The sequence below is a fragment of the Gymnoscopelus microlampas genome (genome assembly GCF_963454915.1).
Source record: "Gymnoscopelus microlampas genome assembly, chromosome: 21".
Taxonomy (NCBI): Eukaryota; Metazoa; Chordata; class Actinopteri; order Myctophiformes; family Myctophidae; genus Gymnoscopelus; species Gymnoscopelus microlampas.
In genome coordinates this window covers 23,817,343-23,839,313 of record NC_139958.1, presented here as the reverse complement: position 1 = coordinate 23,839,313, position 21,971 = coordinate 23,817,343, and the positions used below count along the sequence as shown (strand labels likewise).

Genomic DNA, 21,971 nt, shown 5'->3' with positions numbered 1-21,971 from the left:
GTTTTTCTTCTTTCTAAAACGTTGAGAAATAGATCTACAAGCTCACGTATTGTGATGCGAAACACAAGCTTTTAGATTGGCTAATTTAGCTACTGTATTGGCCGTAAAATGAAGTGCTCTATATATAGGGCTTAGTTGGTTAATGTGCAAGGAATACGACTTTGAAAACATGGAAAACAATATGTATCACTTTGTAACAGATTCCGTAAAAGTCAGGAACGAAGGGGGGTTCCATCGTGCCTCAAGCCAAGTTCAGGCTGGTCCGGTGCAGGACACATACAGTAGCAAGTATAATGAAGGATGCGCACTGGAGCAACTCAGACAGTTGGAGCCTTTTCTTTTATTAACAGAGTGCACAGATATAAATGACAATTCAATAAAAGAAAAGGCTCCAACTGTCTGAGGTGGTCCAGTGCCTTCATTCTACTCCCTAAAAAAGTTAGTTTTGACTGTAGAATTAACATGAACCAACACGCAGATTGAATCTAGCCTATTTGTTTGAGAGGCTGCAGTAGGTAGTGCATACATAGCAATGGTCATGACTTGAACCACTTCAATGCCCTATACTTACTTGGGGTCCACTCTGTACTTGGTCTGCTCTTTTTCACCCTCTACACCAAATCTTTTTGCTGAAAATAGCTTTTAGATTTTCGAGTATGATTCATGTCATTTTGTGACAGTCATGTCCTGTTGCTCTATCGCTCACTCAGTTGCTGTGGTAGAAAACAATTCTCTACACAAGGGTCTCTTTTAGTGCTTTGTATATTGCATGACTATAATCTTAACAAGGGAATAGGTAAAACTGAGTTTGTTTCACATTGTGTAATAGAAAGCTATGCCAAGATGTCTTCTTGCCTGTCATTTGCTCGTTGGACAAAGGATAAGGCACTATAACCAAATATCCATGTAGACCTGCTCAACCTTTGAACCATCACTGTTTATTCTGCAAAACCACAATCTTTATTCCAAACATTATAAGACATTAAAAAAACAGCTAAATCATATCAACAATTTCCTGAAGACAGACCAAAAGAAAAACTTGAGGGCTGAACACTTCAGGTTAAGAAGTCACAGGTGTCTTAAGACCTTTCATATAAATCTGCACATTAAAATGCATTAAAACGTGCTCTGCAATGACAACATAACTTCAACAAACAAATTAACTATTTACAGTAGTATTTTGGGCCAGGCACACGGGCGGATGGGTGGATTGAGATGCAACGACAAGCTTTTGTATTTTAGTGACTTGCTGTGGGCCGATGAGGGGCAGAGGCACAGTAGGGTGTGTCATTTGCAAATCAGGTGCTGCCTACCTGCTTGGACCTGACCGTCATACTGTATACCCCGGAACGCACGTCATATTTTTTGCCATTGTTGTGTTGTGCAGGTGTGCACACAGATAGTGTGGTCTCTAAAATCACACCTTCTCTGGTCTGTTGCTACAGTACATCCCATACACCACACCTTTGACTGCAACTGCACTTGGGTATTCCCAAAATAGGTCCCATAGCATGTTGGATTACCTATCTAAAGCAAGTTTCAAGCCTCTTCAACTTTATTTTCATGCCATACTGAAAAGAATGGAATCCAGTGGCCTCCTAGAAAATCAAACACAGATGGTATGCTTTGGAAACTGTTCGCCAGCAATGCTAAGTATACTGTGAGTCGCTGTCAAGGCTTTAATTAAATGAAATAAAATTTACAACAGCTATACAGTATTACAGATATGTGATAAAACAGTGATCACACAAAGAAAAACACTCTCTGAAACTTACAGGAATGTCACTCTCTAGGGTTAACTGATCACAATGACTAATTATTGTGGGATTATGATTTGAGTGAAATTGTTTCAACTTTGACAGTTGGGGCGAGCAGAGCATGTTCCAATTTAAGTTATCCAGCGGGCAGACTGGGGTCTCAGTGTATTATTTGTAAACGTGTGGCATCTATCTATAATTAAGCACACTATGGATGAAATGCATTTCATTTAATAAAAAACACTTTGGCAGAACACACGTTCAGTATCACTCAAGAATCAAAAGAATAAATTGTCTAAGCAACAGTAACTATCAAATGTATGGAAGATGTAACAGATATGTTTTGGATAAGGAGATATTCTGATAGCACCGCTGCCCACTTGGGTGGACCTTTTTTGTGGCAGTTGTTTGTACCCATTTCCTTTCACACAAAAAATAAAAGAACAAACAAAAATATAATATATATTAAATAAACCAACAAAGGCATTCCAGGGGAATTATAAATCATTGACTCAAAAATGGTTATAACTTAAATGGTGAACTTGTATAAAAATACAAAAACAAATAAAAGAAAAAAAAACATCCCCAATCACCACATCACAATGCTGGCCTACAATTCATGCAGACACCATGTCCCATGTCAAAGTTGTTGATGCTGGTGGGTGAGAGGGATGGTAAACAAAGTTATGTCAACAGGGTCACATGTTGATCATTACCAAAGGGAATGGTAGAGGTCATTGGATGCGGAATGAGCATCAAGACAGACACTGAGCACTACTCTCTGGCTCTGAGGCATCAGTCTTGCGGTCCAGGTTGGGTGACGTGTACAGGAAATTACAGCACACATAAAGAGGAAAAGACAGCAGACGGCTGTCCAGGTTCATCACTACATACTCCTAAGAGATTAAAGGGAGAATGATAAATGCTTGTTAGCAACTCATATGCACATCTAGATCTTGACAGTTTACCTATCACACTAAGTTGTAATTGGTATTCGGCACTGACCTGGTCTTTCTCGAGGGTTAGCAGCTGGTAACCTGTGGAGACCTTACAAACCAACTTCCCACCACTGTCAAATGAGGCAAGGCGTAACCTTGACAGAAAGAGGGACAAATAAATGTGTTCACTAAATCGCATAGGCGCAAAGTTAAAGCATTACATTGAACAGTAACACACAATATGATTCAGTTCATACGATATGAATAATCAATGCCAGTGAGTGAACCACTTAAAACCTCTATACTTCAACTAGTAAACTAATACTTAGTTGACCGCTGACACCAAGTCTGACACCAAGCCTCCACACCAAGTCTCTTTGTTGGAAATTATTACACCACCATAACCCAGTCAGAGCTTTCATTACGACCGTGCCTTTGCGGTGGCCGCCCCATGGGTTTGGAATAGCCTCCCCCTCTACATTTGATCCGCCCAGTCCATCTATCTTAAGTCTCTACTTAAGATTCACCTCTTCACTTTGGCGTTAAACCCACGTTAAATCACGTCTCGCAGCTTTACATGCGTGTACTTGGGTGTATGGGTGTAGGTCTGTGTGTGTGTCTCGTGCACATGTGGATACATGCTTTTATACATTTATGAACACTTGTTTTATGCTTGTGTTTATGTTTATACACATCTATCTCGCCTTGTATGTATCGATTTGTTTTCTTTGCTTGTGCTGCTTGAGTTGCTTTGTTTTGTTTGTTTTTGAACTTGTGCAACACTCTGGCTTGTTTTGACAAAATGGTTGTTTTTAAACGTTCTATATAAAGTTTGATTTGATTTGAAATAGCTGATCTACAAGCACGACACGCTGTGAGCTTGTAGATCTGCTATTTTTGGTGAATCTTCCCCCCAGAATAGGGATGCATGGGTTCAAGTGGTTAACTGAGCTCAGTGTATCTAGTCTCTCGCCCAGGTTACCTCCTGCAGCAAAGCAACTATAAGTTTAAGTTACAACTGTTAAGTCCACAGTGAAATATTCACTGAATTTACTTATTCTCACATTACACTATAAAATAAAGCTCACATGTGCCATGTCTCTTCCTAGTTCATAACACAGAAGTTCTTGTGCAAGGTCCAGAAACATGCTAGCCTATGAGTTATCCCACGTGTGCATACATTTCTTATATGGCACTGTCGCCATTATGTAATTGTAATGTTTGCCATGACATTTGGTATTGTCTGAGTACTGTGAGTAGTAGTGGCTGCTGGCAGGAACAATGCTCCTTCAAAATAAATGGAACAGAAAACAGTTATGACATTTAACTGTGCTTGGTGACCTGACAATGCTCTCGCTAGTCATTATTAATTTTAAATAGACCATTTCTGAACATAAGAAAACTGGCAAAAACACCCAATGAATGCATAAATAAATAGGGCAATTAACTAAAATATGTTATATCACCCATGTTCTGGGCATATCCACCAAGACAAACAAACATACTCTGTAAAGTTTCAGTATACACAATGCTAACTTTTGTTACTGTTCCTAGTAACTGCGGAACAGTGCAGCAGACACTGAAGGCAGATTACTAAGATGATTTCCAGTCAGGATATGTCCTAGGTCTACTCAATCAAAGCTGGAGAAAGCCATATAAGACCATGGGATTCTCAAGATACTGAAGCAGGAAACTTCCCTTCAGACATACAAACTGTTGGTGCTTATGGCTGATGATCACTGACCTGTATGCCAGATGCCTCTGAGGCTGTAGACTCACAGCTCCCCCACATGGCTGACTCAAAGTATTCCTTTTGAAGACTATGAAGCGGTTTGTGTAGGTCACCAGCAGGTCAAACCCAAAATTAAAGCCCGTCCATCGCCAGCAGTACTGAAGAGAGGACATCATTTTATAATGTAATTCCATAGGACTGTATTACACCCCAAATATAGGACTTTATAACAAATATAGGACCCCATGGCAGGGAGACACTGTACAACTCACATCTCCATCTTTGGTCAGTTTCCTGCCACAACGCATACTGCTCAACTCAAACTCCTCCTTGTTTGCTTCCTGTGGACTGCAGACACATTACCAGTCAAAGGTTTGGACACACATACTCTAGGTTTTTTCTTTATTCAAACAATTTCCTACATAAATGTAAAATTAATGCTGAAAACAACAAAACTATGACATAACAGACAATACACATGGCTGAAGAATGGCAAAACGTGTGCAACACTGTCATCAAGTCAAACGGAGGCTACTTACCTCAAATCTAAAATATATTGTAATATACATTTTGGTTTGGTTTTCAATATTATTCTAAAATGTAGACAATGGTAAAAAAAAACAATACGGTATGGACAGATGAACTAGAAGTACAGCATATGGTTGTGAAACCGTGTTTAAGAAAATTATTTTAGTAAACATTCTACAAGTGCAACATTAGAAGTGTGAATCATCAAAAACTATGGTTGTTCTTAGGATGGCTTAATGACAGCGAATATTACCATCTGTGTTAAGGTGTGATTCACCTGTAGTAGCATAACAATCCAGGTTAGCTACTGTAGCAAGATGACAGCTGTTTAGCTGATGTAACTAATTATCGCAAAAACTTTTTTTTTTTTTTAGATAATAATCTAGTATAGATTTAAAGTGTATGGAGCTTGTTTAAATAATATTAAAAAAAACTATAAAAAGCAGTTATTATAGATCAGTGGAAAACACAGATATGGTGTTCACAAACAATTATGTAATCATAGGTCCAGAGTTTCCTACAGTATATATAAGTGGTTCTCACCCATTGTCATTGTCAAATTCTGTCCGGAGCATGGCAAACCACTGGTTCTTGTACACTGATGTTAGCCAATCTATGAAATGAATGGAAATAATTTACCCATTGCACATACAAAAGAAGAATAGCAATGTAATTGTTTTTTATTGACAGCTAGATATGTGTCAAATTGAGATTTCCTTTACTAAAGGAACAACAAATGGGAGCACAAATTACCAGGGGACAAAATGTTGTCTCTCTCCAGAATCCGCGCAGAGGCAAGGTCATTGATGATATACTGGAGGCGAACATGTTTGAAAACCGAAGCAAAGGGTTCACCTTCCTCTGTACTCAGGAAGGGCTCTTTCTCACACAGCTCTGGGGAAAAGAAAAAAATTGAAATGAATTTTCTGTTTGCTGGGATTGGGGTGGCCTAAAGGTTCCAGGCTCGATCCGCCCGGACCGGCAGGAAAAGTCTGGGTGGGGAAGTGAATGACCATTACTCCCCTCCCTCAATACTGCCCGAGTGCCCTTGAGCAAGGCACTGAACCCCCAATTGCTGCTCAGTGGTCAACAGTAGAAAAGGTCCTTACACACCGGGAGTGACACAAAGAAACTATATGAAAATGCAAAGCGATTATACCACACCAAACTATCAATTTGGTGATGTCTCATTCATACAGGTTGATTTTATTCGCAGTGAAATTCAACCTCGTTTTGAAAAATAAATACGTCTTAAGGACTTTGCAGACTAAGCTTTTGTTTAATGCATGACTAAAACGCATACGATTTGGTGGACAATGCTGTGCGTATTACGAAGGAACTATTCCCACTTTTCCTGGGAAAATAACCACAAACAGCCCCCCTACTTTTATCTTTTTATTGTATGGCACATACATAATCAGAATAATGTCTGTGACACTTTCCCTGGCGTGGTGTGTACAGTAGAGAGCTGTGCTCTAAGCAGTCTGAAGACATTCCACGGTCAGCTGGCTATGCTTATTTGGCCACCACCTGCATTCCTTCAGTATTTGCCAGTGGGCTTGCAAGGTATTCAGTTAAAGGATATATTTGTCATGAATCACACCAAAATCATAATTGGAATAGTGTTTGAATAATATGCATTTAACGCATCACAGAGGAAATACACTCCATCCCTTCCTGTGTGCTGCAAAATGATTTTGCCTAAATGAAGGAGTTGTGGATATCGAACTGGTCTCGATTTTAAGAAATGACGCACCGTCGCAGTTACCTGTCGGACGACAATTTCGGAGCAGGTGTGCAAGAGATCATAGAGAAGCGTGTGTTCGTTTTAAAACTTTTAACGTCCGTTTTTTATTTTGAAAAATCTGACTGTCTGCAAAGGCCTTTATTGTTGCGTTATATATATTTGAAAACGTGATTCAAAAAAGATTAAATAAAACATATTTGCATTCTGTGTGAATGTACTCATAAAATAAACAGCTATTTACATTAATGTGAACTAATCGCATGAAATTAGCGCTCCCGGTGTGTATGGTCCTTAAGACTGTGGTTGAACTGGGCAGTTTCCAGGTTTTAATATGTGTGAATGAATGAATGAATGAATTTTTTATTTCCGTGTCTTGTCAAAAAGACCCATCCCTTACGGGATTATTAGACACCAAAACATAAATAAACAATATCAAATTCTCTTCATAGAAGACTGCACAAAGGAAAACGTTTGGCAAACACCCAAAACAAAACAAAAATAAATAAAATAAATTACACTTCACATGTATGTTCTTTGTGTGTGTCTGAAGTGCAGGGTGTTGCTGAAAAAGAGCATTCATGCTAAGGATAAAGGATAATTCCTTTTAACAGGTCGTTCATGAAAGTCCTTGCGGTCTTGTTTCCAATGAGAACCTGTGAGCAATTAGGGGTTAAGAGTCTTGCTCAGGGACAAATTTCATTTCATCGACACATATGCTGGGATGGCCTGGAATCGAACCTGGGGCAACCAGGGCCTCTGGCTCCCTAGGCGGGCTCACTAACCACTCAGCTATGGCCGCCCCTCAGCATACCTACCCTGGCTACATATCTAATCTCACAACACTAAAGGGGATTTTACCTGTCCTGCGTTTGCAAAGCCATGCATCAGCATCAGCAAGAAGCTGCTTGATGGGGCCGTCCCATGATGGGTTGAGCTGCAGGAACATCCACTAACAAGAACAGGAAAGATTATTTATCAAAAACATTTTGACTTATGAGTTAAATGTTCTCAAATAGAAACAAAATAATTCAATCAATGTTTTTTCAAATTGATTAGAACATTGTGCACTCCCACTTATTACCAACATTTCGGTCAAAACATTGTTTATCGAAGGTCTAGGGCTCTCCAAAATCAGAACCGGCATCGGATCAAAACATCTGTCGGGCTCTACAATTTACTGAGTGTATCTAAGATGTATAAATTATAGGTCTAATGTCTATGTACCTTCTTCAGAGCTGTGTATACATCCATCTCCACCTGCATGACAAATAGGTCAGATGACTGCACAAGTTGCTGCATCACTTCAGCTCTGAAAATACATAATAGAGACAAACACTGCTCACGTAGGCTATATACATAAGGGCTCACTGCACACTTATGTACGCCAGGGGTGTCAAACTTATTTTAGGACTGGTCGAAATGTGACTTTGTGCAGGCCAGAATACGTTTCATCTCTGCATGCATGTGTGCTCCCAACGTGGAAAGGCACAAATACTGTCATAGTATTTGGTCACAACACATGATGAGTAACATTCTTAGACTATTGATTTCAGGTCTAGTACTAAACAAGAGCGTGTATAGTATAATCTTATTTACATTTCATTCTTTGACATGTCTATACAGTAGCTTTCAGCTTGCAGTATCTAAGCATCCAACGGCCTTTCAGTGCACCATTGTATTCTATGACAGAGCAAGTGTCCGCAAAGTCTGCATGGCACTGTTTAATATGGTTATAATCAGATGGATCAAGGCAAGATGGAGGGACCAGAAGTCAGCAGAACCATCTAGGCTTCACCACTACATTGAAGATCCCATGGATGTTCTTGGCCGGCACCTGCCCCGAAAGCAATTGACAACCCTCAACTGCCTGAGGACAGACATAGGATGCTTTGATGCAGCTATGCAGCAATGGATTCTTGCGGACAGTGCCCACTGCGAATGTGTAAATCCATTACAAAATGATGTGTAGAACTGAACACATAATAACCTGCTGCCCCAAACACCTGCCACCGAATGGCGATCATGTTCTAATTGACCAGGACGATGACACACTAGACTGGCTTGCCTCAACAGAGCAGAAGGTCTAAGGACATACGCCTGAAGAAGGATGCAGCTGGCATAAGTTTCCTTGCGACTGATCTATTACAAGCCACCACCAACCTTAAGTAGTAAATAACTAGTTTAAAATAAACTAGCAGTTACTAAATACGTAGCAAGGACTTCTTCACATACAAGTTTCGTAGTAAGGGATTAACAATTGTCTTGTGCAACCACACGTAAAAGATGAACATCATTTACCCAAGTTCTTTCATTAGGTCAACATTCTGGTGAGTCATAAGGTTGTTCAGAAGCCATTCAAGACACCTGCCAGAACAGACATACAAATACAACTCATGTAAGTATGCACCATTATTATACATAAAAAATGCCTGTTGTGATTTGAAGTAATTGAAAAGATGAAGAGTCTCACTTTTTCATGACTGAATCCAAGCCATAGATACTAGCAGAGGTATAGTAACAACACACTGTCTTCACACTGATATTCTCCTTCATTGTCTCTCCGCACTGCAGGATCAAGCCGTCCTGGATACATAAATAAGCCATATGAATTACTTAGGTTTGATCATTATTTGGACAAAAATGCAAATAGAATATAGCCATCTTTCTAACTGTGGCAATTGCCAAGGGTTAAAAGTTTTATCTGTAAGGCCAGTGACATTATATCACATCATCTAAAATCAGCAATTCATCTCTCAACATTTGATTAGTCTAAATCAAAACACATAACTTTTTATTATGCCTTTTTATGACAAGTACTTTTATCCTAATTAAAAAGGGGCTGAATGTAAGGAATGAAAAAAAGAAAAAGACTAACAAGTACTATTTGGTTCCAATTGAAAATGCATACATGTTGGTAACTTTTTAGATGAATTGCATGTCATACCTATTGGGGTTTTCTAAAATATTTTGTTTAAGCTGTTTTTAGTCTTGGTCTTTTTATGTTTGTTTATATTGCACTGCAAGTGACTGAGGGGGAACGGTATTTAATGTTCTGTATGTATGTAAGTTCATGGGGAAAGTGACAATTAAAGTGATTCTGATTCTACATGGCACAGTGTTACTACTTTTATATTCAAAATGTCTATTCAGCAGAATAAGTTAGTTGAATTTGAGGAAGAAGATAAGTCTACTGACCAGCTGAAGCATGCAAGCAGCAGCAAGAATACTGACGACTCTACTGGGTTTGATCAGCACATCATCCCGGTACAAGGATCCAAATACCACCTGTAGAGCTGCACACATAGGAACATATTTTTGCGGATAGTGCTTTTAGAAAAATGTAACGATTATGACAAAAACCTTTCAGTGACCTAGATCCTTACCTTCTGTATCAATGTTCTGGTCGGGAATCTCCAATTCAATTACCATCATGTTGGACTCCTTCCAGGAGCCACTGAACATGCTGGAGAAATACCCCGACTGCACAATCATTATGGCACAGAGAGGAAAGTACAGGGGAAATACAGAGAGACACAGGAAAGGGGGTGTTAAGTAACTGACTGACATAACTTTGGAAGTGATGTAGACATAGGATAAGACAGGCTTGGTGTAATAAAAGAGAGATGTGAGAGAATAAATGAATAGAACATGGAATGGTGGGGGTTGTAAGAAAGATAAATGCATTGATTTACCTGGCAGAGGTACACCTTATGAAGGTTCCACTCCTGTCCCAGGGCACAGATGCGAATGTCACTGTTTTCCCCATTTAGGAACAACGTTTGATAGATGTACTTGGATGTGCTTTTCAGTTTCTTCCTATTATTTGGAAAGAAGCCGGCAGAGGACAAACAAAAACAACAAAAACAAGGATTAGAACTTAACATTTCAAATAAGGCGAAGTTGATTTGTGGTGGTTCTCAAACGTCTTCATTTTAAGGACCCCTTAGTTTGGTATGCATTAAAGGCCACAGACCCCCATAACTCTGAGAGTTACAGACCTGTAAGGGTCCATTTGGTTCCTAAAAATCAGGAACCCCCTTAAGGACCTGTGAGGGTCCCCGGACCCCACTTTGAGAACCACTGTACTAGATCACTTTTCTTCACTTCTTCACTTTCACTTCACTTTATATGAAGCCCCCCATCTATAATGCATTGTAAACGTAATGCATTGATTAAAATCTGCTTATAACACTTCAGAATTATAGTTACAATAAAAATTAGCATGAATATGAGCAATTATAACTATAACGTGTTCTAAGTGGATTTAATACATCATAAGTTTATAACGTTCATTACAGACATGGGCTTCATAGGCAGTAATACCACATTTTTATTGTAACAAAAAAACAACACCTTATATGATTTATCGCTCACCTTCGAGGAGTATCTAATAAAGGATCGTCCTCATGTTCACTGTCACAGTCACAAGAAGAAGCGCTTCGTTTCCTCTTCTTACACTCACATCCATGTTTGCGACTGCTGCACACAGCCTCTGCAACTTCCACTGATCTCAGAGAGGGGGGCTGGAACCTGCTGCTCCAACTTCCCATATCTATACTTACAAGATCATACAACACACAACCAAAACAAAGCTCAGACTTGTGTTAGCTGAACATTTGACTTGTACACAAGCTTAGTAAAGGATATTATAAACCTGATGTTACAAGCTCTATCGCTTGCCTTTTCTAACCATTATTAAGCAAAAGGAGTCAAGATTTTCTTAGAGCTCCGACTTCTCCAAGATAGTGCTGTGACGTCAGTCATAAATGCAAGAAGCTAACATGCTTGGTGATGTAGAAAAAACAATGTGTTTTTAAGCAGACTTTCAAGTTTCTATTCATTAAATACTTATTCATTAAACATATGCACTTCGTGAAGGCATATAAGTAGACTTAAGCGTAAAACTTAAGCAAACATCACCCCAATATGTCGGTATTATATTGATATTGTGAATAGTAGATATTGTCCAGGGATTTTGGATATTATAATATCGTGATTTTGCAGAGTGTAATCTTTTCCTGGTTTTAAAGGTTTAAAGGTCTTTACCTGCCATTTAGTTATTACAGACATAACTGATGATTATTTTCAAATGCCATTGTGTAAATATTTTGTGAAGGCACCAGTAGTCATCCCCACAATATCAATAGAGGTATTTGGTGAAAAATGTTGTGATATTTGATTTTGCCCAGCTCTAGCCTCCTAGCCTGGCCATGCCAGGCTAATATCACAGTTTTTTTTGCACTGGCAGATTTGTCTGGTTTCCAGGCTACTAGCCTCCCACAGTGCTTTAAAAATCAAATGACAAACAGAATAGAAGAAAATAAAGGATATGGGGAGATAAAACAACTTGCTACTAAATATGTTACACTAAAAAGGTGAACAATGATCTTTTTCAACAAATGCATATTGTCGTCTTCCCCCAAATCATATGTTATTGATATTGTGATATTGCATACATGAAATCACAGCCATTCTACTATTGTATCTCTGCTACTGCAATATGATTGAACTAAGAATTGATGTCATACAACAATATTATATTATTGTATTCAACAGTTTAGCACATTGAACGTCGTTCTGCATTAAGAATGTCAACATGCCAAAAATGTAAAGGAAATGGGATCAATACTTGTATGTAACGATTATTAGGAACATTACATATAAGCAATATAACATTGAATGTTTCTATAAACTACGAAGCTCCATTTGACTGGAATGACAGTGGCTTACCAGTGGTACTGTACTTAAGTACAATTTTGAGGTGTTTTTACTTTACTGGAGTATTAATACTTATTCTTATTCTACTCCACTACATCTCAAAGGCAAATGTTGTACTTTTACTACACTATAAGTATTTGAAAACATGAGTTACTAATTACTTTGAAGATTGTACTTTTGGTACTTTGAGTACATTTTGATACCAATACTTGTGTACTTTTACTCGAGTAAATTTAGAATTCCAGACTTTTACTTGTAACAAAGTATTTCTACATTGCAGTAGATACCAAGTTGATACCTTTACTTAAGTGAAATGTGTGAGTACTTTTTCCACCACTGTGGCTTACCTGATGATCAGCCCAGTTAAAGGCAAGGGTTACACAGGTTATACAGGTTAACAAAGTGTCTCCTGCCTGAGGTCAGCTTCTCAGACGTAAACAAGGCAGTGTATGTGTGAGTGTGTGGTGGTGGAGCCGACGCTACTAGCATGTATGTAACGACTTCAAACTACGGCAGGAGAGAATTCTCTGAGGTTGCTCGACCTGACAGGTCTTCTTCCAAACAACATGCATCCATTTGTCGTTTATGAAATGCTTTATTTGGTTTCCTCAGTGCAATAAACAATAATTACACTACTAACATCTATCGTTGGCTAACAACACTAGCCTGCAGTGCTGCTGCCATCCTGACCAGTGTTGCCAGGTTACGCGCGAGAAATAAGCAACCAGTCTGTGAAAACAAGCCCAAAAGAAGAAACTAGGGCAATAGGCCATTATTTATTAGCACTTTAAACTCAATTCTTACTTGTAAACTTGACCTTAGGCTCTGTACTTGGTCTGCTCTTTTTCCCTTTACACAAAACCTCTTGAAAATAGCCGATCTACAAGCTCATGGCGTTGAGAGCTTGTAGATCTGCTATTTTCAAAAGATCTTGAAATAAAATATGGAAGATTTGAAAGATTTTTAAAAAATTCTAGCAACACACATCTGGTACGGGGGCTCCCTTGGGCCAGGGGCCCTGGCACAAAACCTTTTCAGATGGGGGTTAGGGACAAATACATATTAATTTGGGGGTCCATGACATGCAAATATTTGAGAACCACTGGTTTAAATAATTGTGAAACAAGCCTAGCCCAAATAATCAACCACAAAAAAAAACAGCAACCGCAACTTTACCGAAAAACAAGTCCAAAGTCGCTTATAATAAGCGGACATGGCAACGCTGGCTGCCATCCTGACGTGACGTAATTATAGTAAATCCCATAGTCCGCATTGACGAGCGCTCTGTGATTGGCTAGTTGGTTGTTTGGCAACCGAGAGTTGAGTTAAGGCAGACCGAAGTTACAACGTTAGAGAGGGATACTTGGCTCAATGTTGCCATCTATGTACGACCATATGTCTAACAGTCTTAACTCTATGCTAACAGTAGGACATTTTATGTAATGTTATCCTCACTTTGCTGTCCCTTCGTGGTCAATAATTTAGCGTATTAATTTTCAATGTAAATGTTAACTGGTATTGATATCATATTTACAAAAATACGCAGCTTATCGCATTAAAAAAAAGAAACAGATAAACATTTCAAACATTCATCATCATCACTCAACAACACACTTTGCCATCTTTACTACGATGTTGGCCATTGCAGTTTTTTATTTTCCTTCTATGAGATAATCTAAAATATCAAAACCAAATGTTTAAACAAATATTACATTCTTATATATATATATGGAACAGTCTCATTCCTGACCACTGGAGGCAGTAGATATATGTGTGTGTCGACTATGGTCGGCGACCTCTCAGAGGCGTGGTCTAAAGAGGAACCAACCAATAAACAAAGAGCACTTCTTTCACAACATTCCAATCCCATCCTACTCCCTTCCTCCTCTGCGTGCACAGTGACACGTACCTTGTGTACTGTGGACAGCTTTACCTGGCACAGGGGAAAGGAAGGAGTGTGTCTTTTTTTAAATTCCCTATCCCAAGATCTTCCCTCCAGCCAGCTATTGTAGATGATCTGGTAGCATGGAGGCAACTGACGCCACTGCAGGTAGGTTGACACTACTACTTGCTATACAGCATTGTGGTGGTTATTAATATGTTGTGTAACTTGTGTTTCCAAAGCCTGCAGCCCTGAAGCTGGGTGCAAGAAAATACAGTGTTGCTCAGGCATTATTGGTGTATTACTGTTATATGTGGTTCCAGACAGTCAATGCAAAGGCTAAAATGTAAATTAGATAGCATGTTATGTAGACAGATGCCAGGTCATTGTTGAACTGGCATCCTATAGTGTGTATAGTTTCAATGTACAGATTATTGTTTTTTTTTGTAGATATTCTACTGTTAGGCTGATGATATGTTCTTGGTTTACCAGATACTAGATGACTATTTCTATGCATTTGATGTATTACCTTGTTGTCCTTGATTACTGTAAATCGCTCTGGATTAAGAGCGTCTGCTAAACGCCTAAATTGTAATCAAGACTGTTAAGTGCAGCACCTTACTTGCCCTTGTCTTCTCTGTAGGGGCTCCTTTTGTTGAGGAGACCTCCTCAGGAGATGTCAGCAGTGATGATGGGAAAGAAGAGCAAACCACGACGCAAGATGCAACTCCCAGAGAAGAAGGAGGGCCACCGACTGAGAGCAGGATGAAACGCCTTTTGGGGTTTGAGAAGGGAGACCTTTCTTCTTGGCATCGTCTGGTGTGCCTCCTGAACCGGCCCACTGACCCTGCATCGCTGGGCATCTTCCGTTGTCTGTTTGGTGAGCTGTCTGTTCTTGGCCTATTACTTTCAGGGACCGTAATCAAGGAATGAGGTGGAAAATCAGCTGCAAGAGTTCTTCTTTATACACACACACACACACACACACACACACACACACACACACACACACACACACACACACACACACACACACACACACACACACACACACACACACACACACACACACACACACACACAGTAAAATCTTCTGAGACTGTACAATTGGAGCCAAATGGACCCGTAAGTACAGTCTCAGAGTTACAAAATTAAGGCAGGAATTTACTGTGCACTATAATTTCTTTTAACCACAGGCATGCTGATGGCTATTGACATCACTCAAGAGCGTGGCCTTAGTCACCTGGACTTCAGGTACCTGGATGGGGCCCCGATATGCCGCTTTCCGCTCTTCAATTTCTTACAGCCATTGCCGATGGATTGGATGTACTTTGTCTATGTGGTAATGTTCTTTGGTGGGTAATGTATTACTTTTATGTATTATTTAACGTAATGTTCTGTATATCTCGGCTCAAAGTTAACTTTTGTGTAGGTATGCTGCCTTTTAATGAGACTAGATGAGCTGAGGTTATTTGAAACCACAAGAAGCTAATCAGAAAAGGTCTTTTCATCAAGCCTGCCAACTCTGTAACAATATATACTTGGGATCACTGCAAGCATTTTCCCAAAAGCTGCCTCCAATGCTCCCCGTAATCACCCCCTGCACCAGATGTTTCACACCTGGAGATAGAGCCTATTCCGATGCAGGTCCTAAACTTTGGGACAGACTCCCCAACGTTAAAGGCTGCATTACTGTAAGCCAACTGCTGCTCTGATACCATCGACACACTTAGTACTAGACTAAAAGACCCATATCTTCTGTCTTGTCTACTCCACTAAGCCTGGTTTCACCTACACTCCCACTCCCACACCATCATACCAGCTGGCACTCAATCAGTCACGACACTCATCACCGCTCAATCACAATGAGGGGAAAAGGACAGGTAGAGGGCAAAAAAGCCCACAATACAAATGTAGGACCCTAGTCATAACACTCCTTAAATCCAAATGTCATGCCCCTGTCCCAAATCTCACTGCTCCTAGCCATTTTGCTTGGGTTCTTGCTGAAAATGATCATTTGTTTTTACACAAACCTGTATAGACCATTTCTAAGCTGCCACATTTTACTTAAGTTTTCTTGTCTCATATGCATGGACTTGCTATATATGGTTGTCTGTCTGTCTGTCTGTCTGTCTGTCCAACAAGTAAAGTTAAACATGTATATGTTTCTTACTATAGGTGCTGTGGGTATTATGCTTGGATGTTTCTACCGTCTCTCCTGCCTTATGTTCATATCCACCTACTGGTATGTCTTCTTTCTGGATAAAACGGCATGGAATAATCACTCCTACCTATATGGCCTTATTGGATTCCAACTCACACTCATGGATGCCAACAGATACTGGTAAAAAAAAAAGATGTGCACATGTGATTGATTGCATTCCTCTCTAATTGTTTGCTCACTTGATTGGATGGATTGAATGGATTTATGTTTTATGTGTAGGTCAATTGATGGGCTACGGAAACCTGCGAAAAGAAATGCCCATGTGCCACTTTGGAATTATACTCTCTTAAGGACACAGGTTTGTACCCATACAAGGAATGGTGTCCATTATAGAATCCGTTAACAATGAAATTGATTGGAGTGTTTTTTTTTTAATGAAGTCTATATTTATTATCACTTCTAGATATTCATTGTATACTTCATTGCTGGAATCAAGAAATTGGATGCAGACTGGGTGGAAGGTTACTCAATGTCATACTTAGCACACCATTGGCTCTTTGATCCATTCAAGTGAGTACAAGCACAATTGTTTGGTTTGTGTGGTTACGTTGCCATGATGTAACTCAAAAAAATATTAGCAACATACTGTATCTTCAATAGTTGCACCATAGATAAAAATAATTATGATCCAATATATTCTTCCCATTAACTTACATTGCACAACGAAACAGGTTTCAGTCACATTTTTAGCACATAAATGAACACAAAGTGGATTCTGGATTCTGTATATAATTACAAAACCTGTATGTTGTTTTTTGGGGTGTTTGCACTGATATATATTGCCGTTTCTTACACGTGCAATACCAAACACAGTTATCTGATTGAGGAAGCATACCTACCAGATCTCCTTCCTAATTAAAATAGTAAGATCAACACAAAGTTGATCTTACTTTTTATTTCCAAAAGATGCCAATTCGGGTTTTGTGATTTCATACATTAGCAGAATCCACTTTGTTCACGTTAATTTGTGAGCTAAGTGTGACTTTGACACCCGTTTCCCTGTGCAATGTAACTCATTGGGGAGACAGTTTTGGATGATCAATTATCTATGGCACAAGTTTTGAAGATGCATATGTTGCCATCATTTAGATCATGGCAAGGTAACTGCACAACCCAAACCTATTCAAAAGTTGAATTGTAAAGTGTTGCTTCTCCTTATTCGGTTATATATTAAGATGTCTCACATCTTATTTCTTTCTAGATTGATTCTTCCAGTGGAGACTGTAAACCTGGTGGTGGTACATGGATGTGGTCTTATTCTGGATCTGACAGCTGGCTACCTGTTGTTTTTTGATGCCACACGACCATTTGGAATTTTCTTTGTCAGCTACTTTCATTGTATGAATTCACAACTGTTCAGCATCGGTGAGAGCTCATTGATAAAGTCACTTAGCTGCACATAGCCTTCTATTTAGCTGGTCCATTGCCTGATTTATAAGTGGATCTTCATCGTGTCGCACATCATTAATATCAGATCAACAAGCTAACAATGTGTCCCATTGTAATGTGTTGAGAGATCGGTTAGATTTATTTTATTATCGGCGCACGACACGATGTGTAACTAAGTACAAATCGGGCATTATGCTGTGGATAGAAGACATAAAGAAAATATGTAGCCTAAACCTCAGTGTATGGAATTCATATTCACTTATGTTAAGGACGATGATTGGGGGCTGATTGTATCATTGTACTCAATCAAGAAATTGTCTTCTAAGCTTTGTATGAATCCGATAGTCTTTCACAACCATTTGTATGAGCACACAGTAACTTAACCTATTACCCTCCTTTGATTACAATGTACACATTCTTCACAGGGATGTTCGCCTACACCATGTTGGCCACCAGTCCCCTCTTCTGCTACCCTGACTGGCCTAGGAGATTTTTTGCCTGCTTCCCAGAGTCCCTAAGAGTAGTTCTGCCGCTTACATCTCCAAACCCTCAACCCAGTACTTCCTGTGTTTACCCTGAGATCCAGAACACCAGCACAGAACGTCAGGAGACCCCCTCTCTCCCCAAAGCTTCCAAACCATGGTTTAAGCACAAGCTGAGAGCTGCGTTTGTTATTCTCTACCTGGCTGAACAGTTCTTCCTGCCTTATTCTCACTTCGTCACACAGGTATACCCTCATAAGCCTGATTTATTCGACAGAGTTGCGCCCTGAAAATAGCTGATCAACAACCCATAAAGCGTCATATTGCAAGCTTGTAGCTATGCTATTTTTGCCACATGACAGAGTATAAATTAAGCATTATTCCTTTCTTTTTAACAATAGGTCATAATGTTGAACACTGTATGTATGTTTTTCTTATTTTTAAGCCCATAAAACATGAACAGATTGATTTCAAAGGCAGCTGTGAGTGAAATGTTGCGTAAACTTTGTTCACTCGAGTCATGTCTGTCTTTTGTTTAAAAACTAAGTACACTGCTGTAAGCCTTTTAACCTCACTAACCCAGACAGGGGATGGTTACTCAATCAGTGTCAATATTGTCATGGGCCTGCAGCAAACAGTAGCTCAGATTGCCTTTGTCAGCTGGAGGTGAAGGGCTGTTAGATGGATGTTACAAAAACAGATACTTATCTGAATTTTCATATAGCGTTGTTAATTATTTGTAAGAACTATACAAATTTGCAAACATGTAATAAGTTACTTGAAGAAATGGTACGCAACATGAGCAAAGATTTTAAATGAGCAAAACAACCAGTAGTTCTTGTACAATTTAGCCCTTAAGTTGGAGAATAAAACAAATTATCTATTTGATATTTAATTTGCAGTATGCTGCAAAAATAATTGCAATATCATTTTTTCTACAATAACTACTTGTTTGTATTTAGGGCTACAACAACTGGACCAATGGCTTATATGGGTACTCCTGGGACATGATGGTTCACTCTCGCAGCCACCAGCATGTCAAAATCACCTATAAAGATGGAAAAACGGGAGAGGTTGGATATTTGAACCCTGGGGTGAGCCATAGAGAAAACACACAGTCTAAAGATTCATTAATACAACTGTGAACATATTTAATATGAACTATGTTGTGTGTGTGTGTGTGTGTAGGTGTTCACACAAAGCCGGCGCTGGAAAGACCATGGAGACATGTTGAAACAGTACGCCACTTGCCTCAGTCACTTCCTACCTCGCTACAACATCTCTGAGCCTGAAGTATACTTTGATATTTGGGTCTCTATCAATGAGCGCTTCCAGCAAAGGTATGCTTGTATAAGGCCCTTTTTAATTTATAAGAAATCTTTTCAATTGATTTTACTTTAGATTAATCAAATAGACCAATTAATTGTCAGCGTGGTGCTCATATTTGCTCTGCACTCCTCTGCAAGGATCTTTGACCCCCGTGTGGATATTGTAAAGGCTGAATGGTCACCTTTCCGTCCCAACCCCTGGCTGATGCCCCTTCTGGTAGACCTCTCACCTTGGAGGACCAAGTTTCAGGAGATTGAGGGCAATCTAGACAATCAGACAGAGATCGTCTTTATCGCCGACTTCCCAGGTTACACATTCCCTGTTCTCTCTCCCTTTACTTTTTGCTCATGGCGGACCAAGTAAAGACTTTGGGTTCTGTGTGCTGCTAAACGTTATCAGCCTAGTAATTTGTGCTAATTGCAAGCATGCATCTTGTACACAGGTCTTCACCTAGAAAACTATGTAAGTGAAGACCTGGGCAACACCAGTGTTCAGGTGCTACAGGGCCAGCTGATGGTTGAGATATTAGAGGAGAAGAAGAACTACACTCTGCAACCTGGAGAGCAGATGAAGGTAGCGCAATACAATATTATCACAGTTGGCTTTGTACTTCATTTCATGAGATGACACTGGTATTTAGTAGCTTTTTTTTGTGTGTGTGTGTAGATACCTGCTGGCGAATATCACAAGGTATACACAGTATCTGAGGAGCCCTCCTGCTACATGTACATCTATGTCAACACTACAGAAGCAGCCCTACAGGAGAACTTCACCAAGCTGTTCGAGCTCCAAGAAAGAATTCGCAATGGAACAGGTAAAGCCGTTATTTCACAGAGGAGATTGTGTGCACATCTTATGCCTGTATTTAGGCCAGGTGCTGGACATCAAGGCAAGAATCAAGGAGAAGAAACATCTGCACACTGTTTGAAGCTTCAAACAGTGTGCGGATGTTGTATCTTCTCCTTGATTAAAGCCTTTATCATGTCACTATGGAGTAATAATCACCATAAGATAGTCCAATACTGGAGTGCATGACAAATAGTATATCTCATACAAAAAGACAACAATAAATGTATAACACAGAAGTATTTGTGGTTCTTATCCCATTTCCTCCACAGAAACGGAACCCCTGCCTCCAGAACTGCAGCCGCTTATCTATGAAGGTGATGAAGGGTCAGAGGTCAATGCCACTGATCCAATTGTTCGCATGTTCCTGAAGAGACAGCGGCGCATGAAGGAGGTGAAGAAGCGCAGGGAGGCCAATGTGTTTGAACGACTAGATCGCTTTGTGGTGAAAAAGTATTACATGATACGGAGGGGGTGAGTCTTGCCATTTTCTTTTTTTATTCAAATTAAACTGAATGATATATCATATTCTGTACATAAAACACATGAATGTCACATTCAACCCTTAAATATTTGGTTTATTAACCAACATAGTCAGACCTCTTTAGTTTGCATACTGTATAATTCTACTGTCTTCCTCTTATAGATTCTTGATGACAACCATTGCAATGCGGAACCTGGCATTTGGTCTTCCTCCTCTGGAACAACTGACCAGGGAAGTTAACTTTGCGAATATGAAAGAGCCACAGGCAGAAGGCAAACAAGATGAGCGCCTCAATGATGAAGTTGGTCACGGGGAACTTTAAACCAGAATTATTGTGCGAGTGCTTGTAAGTACTGAATGTACAGGTCAATTAACAAATGTGTGGGCAATTACTACTGGACTGTTACTACCCTGGGTACGCAGCTGCCCATCCGTTGATTTTAATTTACAAATAATTATGAATTTTTTTATTTCACTTTCAGAATATTTTTTAAAGTCAGTATTTCTTATGTTCATTACGGTAACTTACATTTGTACAGAGACATTTCTGTAAATTAGAGCGGTACCAACGGTAGAATGATACATTCTAGGATATTACTTTTTTGTTGTGCAATATCATGTTTCTTAGTTCAGTGCTCAGTCATTAGTATTATTATGAGTATTATTTTGTATTGTCAACATATGACCAAACCCTACACGTTCACCTTTGCACACTGAATCAGCAAAGGCGGAGCTGTAGATTATGCTCTCTCAGTGAAAGGTCCTCTGAGAACTGATGCACGGAAATATAAAACACTAATTAGTAGGCTATCAACATTTCTTTTTGTATTTCCTTCTATAATAAAATGTGAAAACTGAATTCATGCTGCTTCTGTGGGTGCAGGGTCCACACTGTCCATAAGGCTTCACTTACAC

At 39.5% G+C, this 21,971-nt stretch overlaps 2 protein-coding genes across 2 annotated transcripts; one reads left to right on the top strand and one right to left on the bottom strand.

The window, feature by feature from the left end:
- Window positions 1-918: 918 nt before the first annotated feature.
- Window positions 919-13,100, bottom strand: gmcl1 (germ cell-less, spermatogenesis associated). The gene is made up of 15 exons (XM_084047933.1): window positions 12,768-13,100; window positions 11,077-11,254; window positions 10,395-10,518; window positions 10,086-10,182; window positions 9,898-9,995; window positions 9,173-9,285; window positions 9,001-9,066; window positions 7,927-8,011; window positions 7,561-7,651; window positions 5,709-5,849; window positions 5,499-5,568; window positions 4,700-4,775; window positions 4,440-4,585; window positions 2,763-2,850; window positions 919-2,653 (listed from the first exon to the last, which is right to left on the bottom strand). Exons 2-15 carry the CDS (start codon window positions 11,250-11,252, stop codon window positions 2,513-2,515), a joined length of 1,512 nt encoding a protein of 503 aa, XP_083904059.1. The 5' UTR covers window positions 11,253-11,254; window positions 12,768-13,100; the 3' UTR covers window positions 919-2,512.
- A 1,206-nt stretch (window positions 13,101-14,306) lies between these two features.
- ggcx (gamma-glutamyl carboxylase) lies at window positions 14,307-21,913 on the top strand. Its single transcript, XM_084047923.1, has 15 exons — window positions 14,307-14,470; window positions 14,946-15,182; window positions 15,499-15,657; window positions 16,481-16,646; window positions 16,746-16,824; window positions 16,930-17,036; window positions 17,728-17,891; window positions 18,341-18,642; window positions 19,360-19,491; window positions 19,586-19,737; window positions 19,864-20,033; window positions 20,169-20,299; window positions 20,393-20,540; window positions 20,845-21,046; window positions 21,219-21,913. The coding sequence occupies exons 1-15, from the start codon at window positions 14,446-14,448 to the stop codon at window positions 21,376-21,378; spliced, it is 2,334 nt and encodes a 777-aa protein (XP_083904049.1). The 5' UTR covers window positions 14,307-14,445; the 3' UTR covers window positions 21,379-21,913.
- The last annotated feature ends 58 nt before the right edge of the window (window positions 21,914-21,971 follow it).